We start from the raw sequence: 9,231 nt of genomic DNA on the forward strand, positions 1-9,231 counted from the left end.
CACGGTGGTCTCTGGGGATGTGACCGAGCTGGGGCTGGCAGCACCCACCCACCCCTCCCCGGAGAGAGGTGGTGAGTGCCAGCACCACTGCCCCTTCCTGGTGCTACTTCCTAGTGCCCCTTCCTGGCACCGCTTCCCGGTGCCCCTTCCCGGCACCACTGCCCCTTCCCGGCAACAGTGCCCTTTCCCGGTGTAGCTTCCTGGTGCCCCTTCCTGGCACCACTGCCCCTTCCCGGCACCACTGCCCCTTCCCGGTGCCGCTTCCCGGCACACCCCAGTTGCATCGTGGCATTCCCCTGGGCCATGTGGCCCTGGGATGGCACGGGGAATGCCAGGCAGGATGGCTGCCTCGACGCCAGTCATCAGGCCTGGAGCTGGCCGTGGAAGCGAGGTCACCCCGTAGCCCCCCTCCACAGTCCACCAGGGGGTGGGGGGCCGAGCTGGGGGCACCCCCACTTCCTCACCAGGATGTGGGGGTCCCACCGGGGTGTTTATCCCGGTCAGATCCTGAGCTCCGATAACCAGCAGTTGAACTCGGAGCTTGGCCCACGGTGCGGAGCTGGGATGTGGGGGGGTGGGGGGCCAGGATGGGAAAAGGGGGGAGGCCCCCCCCCCCCGACCATCTGGAAACACTTCTCTTTCCATTCCCTTTGGTGAGCCAGGATCCGGCCCTGGCCCGGAGGCGGGTGGGCTCCGCCGGCCAAGTCATGGGGGCCGAGCCGTGTGCAGCCCGTCCCGGGGGTCCGGGGGCGGGAGGGCTGGGGGGGGGCCCCCACCGCTCGCCCATCCCCTTCCCTCTCTGCTCTCACCGCCTGTTTTTAATTAAATCCCTTTCCCGGCCCCTCGCTGGCGGCCCCTCGATGCCGGGGGCGGGGGGGAGCAGTGGGACCCCCCCAACCCTCTCCCAGCGCCTGGGGGCTGCTCGGGGGTATGAATAGCTCAATATTTGGGGGGCTGTTGGAGGGGTCTCCCCTTCCCAGCCCATCCCCCCTCCTTAGCCCAATCCTTCCCCCTCCCCTCCCCGGTTCCTCGCTGGCCCCCGGCCGAGCCATGGAAAGTCCTGGAAGCGTTTCCAGGCGCGAAAATTTCTTTGTCGAAGTGTTGGGAAGGGTGGGGGAGATACCCTCGTTCCACGCCCCCACACCCCCCACCAGAAAAATCCCTTCCCTAAAGTGGGGTGAGGGACGGGGCACCGTGCTCCGGTTGGGATTTGGGGCCCAATCCTGCACCCTGATCCCCGGCACTTTGGTTTTTAGGGGGGCAGGAAACCACCAGCATCTGTGGGACACCCCGAAGTCCGGCACTTTCCTGGGTGGGTGTCCCCCCTTTTTTCTGGGGGGGCGGAAGGTGTGTGGGTGGCTGAGGACCCCCTTCTGACGCATCCATTCCAGTCATGGATGTCACACGGCTCAGTGACGAAAAGCCACCGACCCACTTCCCCACTGGGCACCCCCTGGTAATGGGGCGTGGGGGGGTCAGGAACCCACGCCACGGGGGTGGGGGCGGCCAGGAGCACGGGGTGTTCCTCCCCCCTCCCCCGCCCCATTTTTGGGGGTCTCCCTCCCCCCTCAGGACACGGGGGATGGAGGCATCCCCCCCGAGGGATCCAGGCGCCCGGGTGGGTTGTGGGGGTGGGGGACGCGAGTGGCCTCGCCCCTCCACGGGGCGGAGGAAGGGCCCGGGGCCGCCCCGCCCCCCTCCCAGCCCGCCCCCCCCGCCCCCGCTCCCCCGCACATGTTGCAACCGGTCGGCGGGCGGGAGCGTTGGGCTGCCGGTACCGGCACCGGCACCGGGACCGGGAAAACAACCGGTAAGACCCGATCCCTGGCCCGCCCCCCCCGCCCAGCCCCCCTCCACGCGTGGGACCCACGTGTGTCCCCCTCCCACCCTCCCTCTCCATTCCCACACGCCCATTCCAGCCACCCCTCCGGGGTGGGGGCGCCCATAGAGGGATCCCACCCGAGGCGGTGGGTGGGTGGGACCTCGGTGCGTCCCTAAGGGTGGCTGTGCCCACACCCTTGTCCACCCCACGGTGACGAGTGGGGCTGCCCAAGGGTGACAAAACAGGGTGCCCCGTGGTGACAAAGTGGGGTGCCCCATGGATGATGCCCCGGGGGTCTCAGCGGGCCAGACCCTCCATGGTGGGGGTCTTCGGTGACGGTCCCGTGAACTGCGGCCATTGTCCCGCTCTCCAACAGCCAGGCCACCCCACTGCGCCGGGGCGGGAAGCGGGTGCCCGGATCCAGCCCAGCTGTTTTGGTCTTGCCAACATCTGGCCCACAGCTGGCGGGGGCCCCAGGGGAGCCACGCCGTTGGCACCCTCCGGCTTCTCCCTTGTGCAACGCCTAACGGCTGCGGTAAGCACCCGCCGGCCCGTGGGTGGCATCGCCGGTGCTGCCATGGGAGCGTCCCTGTGTGCCGCGGGGTGCCGGTGAGCCTGTGCCCTTCAGGGTGCAGCTGGGTGCCCTCGGCTGTGCGCCCTCGTGCCCTCGCTGGCACCCACATGGGTGTACAATGGGGTGCTTGCACCCTCGTGCCCTCGCTGGCACCCACCTGGGTGTGCAATGGGGTGCTGGCACCTGTGTGTCCTCAATGGCACCCACGTGTGTGTACAACAGGGTGCTGGCAGCTGTGTGTCCTCAATGGCACCCATGTGGGTGTGCAATGGGGTGCTGGCACCCGTGTACCCTCGCTGGCACCCCATGGGTGTGCAACAGGGTACTGGCAGCTGTGTGTCCTCAATGGCACCCACGTGGGTGTGCAATGGGGTGCTTGCACCTGTGTGTCCTCAATGGCACCCCATGGGTGTGCAACAGGGTACTGGCACCCGTGTGTCCTCGCTGGCACCCACATGGGTGTGCAACGGGGTGCTTGCACCCGTGTGTCCTCAATGGCACCCACGTGGGTGTGCAATGGGGTGCTTGCACCTGTGTGCCCTCGCTGGCACCCACGTGGGTGTGCAACAGGGTACTGGCACCTGTGTGCCCTCGCTGGCACCCACGTGGGTGTGCAACAGGGTACTGGCACCTGTGTGCCCTCGCTGGCACCCACGTGGGTGTGCAACAGGGTGCTGGCACCTGTGTATCCTCAATGGCACCCACGTGGGTGTGCAACGGGGTGCTGGCACCTGTGTATCCTCAATGGCACCCACGGTGGTGTGCAACGGGGTGCTGGCACCCGTGTGTCCTTGCTGGCACCCCATGGGTGTGCAACAGGGTACTGGCAGCTGTGTGTCCTCAATGGCACCCACGTGGGTGTGCAACGGGGTGCTGGCACCCGTTTGCCATCACTGGCACCCACCTGGGTGTCGCAGGGTGCCGGTGCCCTCGCCCTCACACTGTGGCACCACCGTGCCCTCACTGGTGCCCCATTGCACCCCGGTTCATCCCAGCGGTGCCCCTTTGGAGTTGGGGTGCTGCTGGCTGCACCCCATCCCCTGCCACACCTCCCACCCCCTCTGAGCCGGGACCCCCCCAGCTCTGGAGGAATTCGGAGCGTTCGGTGCTGCCAGGGCTCCGGCAGCCGGGTCGCCGCCGGCCGCGGCTCAGCAAACACTCCATGCCCAGCGTGGCGCCGAGCAGCCGCCTTGGCCGCGCCGGGACTGGCACCGCGTGGCTCGGCGGGGTCCCCGAGGTCTTGGGGGTCCCTGTGCCGGTTGGGCCAGGAGGTCACACCACGCCACGCCGTGCCACGCCTCGCCACACCGGACCACGCCATCTTCTCCCCGCCGTACCTGAGCACCCACACGCATGTCCCCGTGCGCGTGTGCCGGAGTGGGGGGCACAATGGGTCCCCCCACCACGCGGGGGCCTGATCCTGCCCAGCACCATCTGGCCGCCGCCTCCGCAGCTATTTAAACCCGACGCTAAGCCCAGCCGGGCACCGGCTGCCCCGGCCTGATCCAATTTGCTCCGAGGCGGCCGAGCGGCCTCGGGGCCGGAACGGGGGATATTTCGGGAACAAGGGGCCCTGTGTGCGCCCCCGTGGCCCCTCCCCCTGCGCCCATGGCCGGGGGGCTCCCAGCCCCCACCCAAGCCCACCAGAGGAGGATAAGTCTGGCCTAGAACCCCCTCAGACCCTGCCTGGGACCCCCCTGGATACTCTAGGGTCCCAGGAGGGGGATCCCTGATGAGGATCCCAGGGTGGGGGCTGGGTGTGGTGTCCCAGGGTGGTCCCAGAAGGGTCCTGGGGCACGATCCTGGTGCGGGTCCTGGTGAGGGGTTTCAGGGCAGGATCCCAGTGCGGTGCCCGGTGTGGGATCCCAGGGGAGGATCCCGGTGCAGGATCCTGGGTTGGGATCCCCATGTGATCCCGGTTCAGGATCCCAGTACAGGATCCCAGTGAGGTCCCGGGTTCAGGATCCCAGTGCAGGATCCCAGTGTGGTTCCTGGATGCAGGATCCCAGTGCAGGATCCTGGTGCAGGATCCCAGTGTGGTTCTGGGTTCAGGATCCCAGTGCAGGATCTTGGTGCAGGATCCCGGTGCAGGATCCCAGTTCAGGATCCTGGTGTGGTTCCCAGGTTCAGGATCCCAGTGCAGGATCCTGGTGCAGGATCCCAGTTCAGGATCCCAGTGTGGTTCCCGGGTTCAGGGTCCCAGTGTAGTCCTGGGTGTGGTTCCCGGATTCAGGATCCCAGTGCAGGATCCTGGTGCAGGATCAGTGTGGTTCCTGGGTTCAGGATCCCAGTTCAGGATCCCAGTGTGGTTCCCGGGTTCAGGATCCCGGTGCAGGATCCCAGTTCAGGATCCTGGTGTGGTTCCCGGGTTCAGGATCCCAGTGCAAGGTCCTGGTGCAGTCTCAGTGCAGGATCCCGGTGCAGGATCCCAGTTCAGGATCCCAGTGTGGTTCCTGGATTCAGGATCCCAGCGCAAGATCCTGGTGCAGTCTCGGTGCAGGATCCTGGTGCAGGATCCCAGTGTAGTTCTGGGTTCAGGATCCCAGTGTAGTTCTGGGTTCAGGATCCTGGTGCAGGATCCTGGTGCAGGATCCCAGTGTAGTTCTGGGTTCAGGATCCCAGTGTAGTTCTGGGTTCAGGATCCCGGTGCAGGATCCCAGTGTGGTTCTGGGTTCAGGATCCCGGGTTCAGGATCCCGGTGCAGGATCCCAGTGTGGTTCTGGGTTCAGGATCCCGGGTTCAGGATCCCGGTGCAGGATCCCAGTGTGGTTCTGGGTTCAGGATCCCAGTGCAGGATCCCGGTGCAGGATCCCAGTGTAGTTCTGGGTTCAGGATCCCGGTGCGGTCCCGGTGCAGGATCCCGGGGGTGCCCTCGCCCCCCTGCCTCGCCCGTGGCCCCCCCGGCCCTGGCTCCGCCCGGCGCCCGCAGCAGCCGGGGCCGGGGGCGGCCGGTGGCGGGGCGGGCGCGGGGAAGGGGAAGGGGAAGCGGCGGATGCTCCGCGGCGGCGGCCGTGCCTTTGCTCGGGGCGGCGGCTCCTCCCGGCACCGGGGACCGGGGCGGGGGGTCCCGGGGCGGCGGGAGCGAGGGGCGGTGCCCCGGCACCGGGCGCGGCTGCGCAAAAGCCCGAGCGGCGGCGGGAGGCAGCGCTCGGCGGGGGCGGCACCGGCACCGGGACGGCACCGGGACGGCACCGGGACGGCACCGGGACGGCACCGGGACGGAGCGGGCAGCGGCTGGAGGTGCGGCGGGGAGCGGGGCTCCTTCCCTCCCTCTCCCCCCGACCCGGACACACCCGCTCCTCTCGGGGGTCCCGGGACTGGGGGGGGTGGCGAGGGGACCCGGGGGGGGGGGGGCCCTAACCGGGGGTCCTGTCCCTAACCTTGGTGGGGGGGAGGAACACGACGGTACCGGGTGCTGCGTCGCTAAATGGGGGCGGGGGGGTGAAACACGGTACCGTGTGTCCCATCCCTAACTGGGGTGGCTGGGGGAATGCGACGGTACCGGGTGCCTCAACCGGGGCGGGGGAGACACACAGTACTGCCTGCCCCATCCCTAACTGGGGTGGGGGGCGACGCTGGGTGTCCCATCCCTAATTTGGTGGGGGTGACGACGGTACGGTACTGGGTACCCCATCCCCAACTGGGGGGGACAACATGGCACCGAGTGCCCCATCCCCAACTGCGCAGATGCAGGGACCCCCACTCTATCAGTAGGACAGTGTCAGGCTTTTCCCCAACTGGGGGAAGTGGGACAGCACTGTTGCCCCCTGTCCCTAATTTTGGGGTGCACGGTCCCCCCACCCTAACTGGAGGGGGAGGCAGTACCAGCCCCACCACTACCACCCAGAGGGGTCCGTACTGGGTCCCCATCCCTTACTGGGGTGGGTGCGGGGTGTCCGGCCCACCCCAGCCGTGGCTTTTCCATCCCCCTGGGAAGACACCTGGGGCTTCACCCCGCAGCAGGCCCCCCCATCCCCAGGGAGGTTCCTCCCATCCCCCTTGTCTGTCCGTCCGTCCCCCTGGCCACTTTGCACTGTGGTTCAGCTCACCCCCAGGTGTCACCTCCAGCCACCCCAGCGTCCCCATGGTGGCGGCAGGATGGTCCCGCCGGCTGCGCTCTGCACCCCAGGCAGCTCGAAGATGCATCTCTTATCGCTTGTCATCAGGATTTCCTTTTTGAGTCATTTCTGCTCTGCCGGCGCGGATGCTGCGTGGAAGCATCTCGCACCTCTCTCCCCACCAAACCAGATGGGCGTCCAAACGTGCGCCGGCAGGCCACGTTCAGAGGACCCTGACGCTGTTTCTACCCTGTGTCTTCTTTTCCACAGGTCTCCGTAGCCGGGATCGCCGGCGCCATGTCCCGGCAGCGCTGAGGTCGGCGGGACGGGCGGCAAGCGGAGCCGCGGCCGGCGAGGAACCATGGGGAGCATCTACAAGGAATACTTCAACACGGAGAAGATCCGGGAGCACTACAACTATACCAAGGAGGGCTCGGAAAGCTCCTCCACCACCTCCCGTTGGGTGGTATCCATCATCATCGTCGTGGTCTGCTGCTTCATCGTGCTGGAGAACCTGCTGGTCCTCATCTCCGTTTGCCGCAACAAGAAGTTTCACTCAGCCATGTACATCTTCATCGGGAACTTGGCTTTCTCTGACCTCTTGGCTGGGTTGGCCTTCATGGTCAACATCTTGCTCTCCGGAGCCACCACCTTCAACCTGACGCCGGTACAGTGGTTTGTACGGGAAGGCACAGCTTTCGCCACGTTGGCTGCCTCTGTCTTCAGCTTGTTGGCCATCGCCATCGAGCGCCATGTGGCCATCACCAAGGTCAAGGTCTACAGCAGCGACAAGAACTGTCGGATGGTGCTGCTCATCGGGGCTTGTTGGGTGATCGCCGCCGCCATCGGCAGCCTCCCCATCATGGGTTGGAACTGCATGAGCGACCTGCAGGATTGCTCCACCGTCCTCCCCCTCTACTCTAAACGTTACATCCTCTTTGTCATCACCATCTTCACCATCATCCTTCTCGCCATCGTGGGGCTCTACAGCCGCATCTACTGCATCGTGCGCTCCAGCCACGCCGAGATTGCCTCCACCCAGACCCTGGCCTTGCTCAAGACGGTTACCATTGTCCTGGGAGCCTTCATTGTCTGCTGGCTGCCGGCCTTCATCATCCTCCTCATGGATGCCACCTGCCCTGTCCGAGCATGCCGGGTCCTCTATAAGGCGAACTATTTCTTTGCCTTCGCCACTCTAAACTCGGCCGCCAACCCCATCATCTACACGCTGCGGAGCAAGGACATGCGCCGGGAGTTCCTGTGGGTGCTGTGCTGCTGCGGGGCCGGGCGCCGGGACCAGACCCCCGGCCGCTGCGGGCTTCCACTCCGCACCTCCAGCTCACTGGACCGCTGCACCCCAAAATACGAGTTACCCACCTCGCCTATCACCCACGAGTGTACCACCTCCGTTTAGGGGGTCCTGGCCACCCCACGGCTGCCCCATGGCTGCCCCATGGCTGGGGCTGTGGTACGAAGGGAGCAGAGTCGGGGTAGATTTTTTTTGAGGTACAGATGGACAAGTGCACCTTCATCCCGGGCATCCCCCACCCCGGGCATCCCCCACCCCTGGGCATCCCACTGGGCATTCCCACCCCCGGGCATCCCCGGTTGTGGGTGGCAATGCCGATGCTCCGGCTGGGATTGCTGTGACCCGTGTGCGCGCCGGCGTGTGCGTGTGCACGGGCACGGGCACGCGTGTTGCTCTTCCCACGCCCTGCCCGAGCCCCGGGGCCCCCGTGGGACCTGTCAGACGGGTCCTTGGGCCCCTCCCTGCGCCCGGCTCCCTGCGGCACCCCTGGCGCCAGTGGCAAATCCTCTGCCCCCGGCTGCTCCCTGGCACCGTGGGTGGCTCCGACCACTAGTCCTCCGGGCTAGGAGGGGCTTTGCTGGGAAAGCCGGGCCTGGGGCGCTCGCTGTGGGGCGGGGGGATGACACATGGGGACCCCTGTGTCCTCCCACCCTGCTCCATGGTCCAGCTGTGTGCTGGTGCGCAGAGTTGGGGGGGGGGCCCTGTTGCGGCCGGCTCCGCTGGGGCCCCACCCCATCACTGTGACCCCCCAAGACGCCCCCTCCATCTTTGGTGACGTCTCCAGGGGCGATCGTAGTATTAAAAATTGTTTGTTTAGACCTGCCTCCGCCTCCTTTGTGGCCTGGGACGGGGACCATCAAGCCCCTCCCCACCCTGCCTCAGGCCCCCTGGTGCACCTACAGGGAGGGACAGAGGGGACAGGGCTGGGGGTGGGGGGTGATGGACCCCAAATTTGGCTCGATGGGGAGGTTTAGCAGCTTTTACCTCCAGGAACCTCAGAGAGCCCGTAAGAGCATCCCCCTTCCAGCTGCAGGAATGGGGTTGGGTGCTTTGCCTGGTGCCCTGGGTGCCAGCACCCAGGGAGGGTGTTGGGGGCTGTGGATCTTCGCCCTTGCCCCAGCTTTCGTCGCCTCCCTGCGTGCTGGCGGGCAATGCCGCGGCATCGGGCCAGGCTGGCGCTTCCTCGCCTCCGTCTCGCGCAGCTCTGGCCTCGACTGCAGCTGCTTCCCCGCTGTGGTGGCAGCGGCGTTTTGGGGAAGCCCTGCGCTGTGCCATGGGGAAGCGAGGGGACACATGTGTGTACGTGTCCCCCAGCACTGCAGACCCCCTTCCTGGTTTTGCGGCCACCTCGATCCGGTGCTTTGTGCTCCCCGGTGTCGCCTCGGCGCGCTGGCGCCAAAACCTTTGATGCCCTAATTTGGCCCTGTTTCCTCCCTTGGAGGGTGCAGAGGAAGCGGGGAGGGGGTTT

At 66.7% G+C, this 9,231-nt stretch overlaps 1 protein-coding gene across 2 annotated transcripts; it reads left to right on the plus strand.

The window, feature by feature from the left end:
- Positions 1 to 1,721: 1,721 nt before the first annotated feature.
- On the plus strand, positions 1,722 to 8,579 carry S1PR2 (sphingosine-1-phosphate receptor 2). 2 transcript variants are annotated; one of them, XM_075076086.1, is made up of 2 exons: positions 1,722 to 1,810; positions 6,725 to 8,579. In XM_075076086.1, exon 2 carries the CDS (start codon positions 6,816 to 6,818, stop codon positions 7,866 to 7,868), a length of 1,053 nt encoding a protein of 350 aa, XP_074932187.1. In that variant the 5' UTR covers positions 1,722 to 1,810; positions 6,725 to 6,815; the 3' UTR covers positions 7,869 to 8,579. The 2 variants fall into 2 exon arrangements, with proteins under 2 accessions (XP_074932187.1, XP_074932188.1); XM_075076087.1 differs by lacking the exon at positions 1,722 to 1,810 and adding an exon at positions 5,561 to 5,636.
- The last annotated feature ends 652 nt before the right edge of the window (positions 8,580 to 9,231 follow it).

This window comes from Phalacrocorax aristotelis, chromosome 28 (assembly GCF_949628215.1).
Source record: "Phalacrocorax aristotelis chromosome 28, bGulAri2.1, whole genome shotgun sequence".
NCBI lineage: Eukaryota > Metazoa > Chordata > Aves > Suliformes > Phalacrocoracidae > Phalacrocorax > Phalacrocorax aristotelis.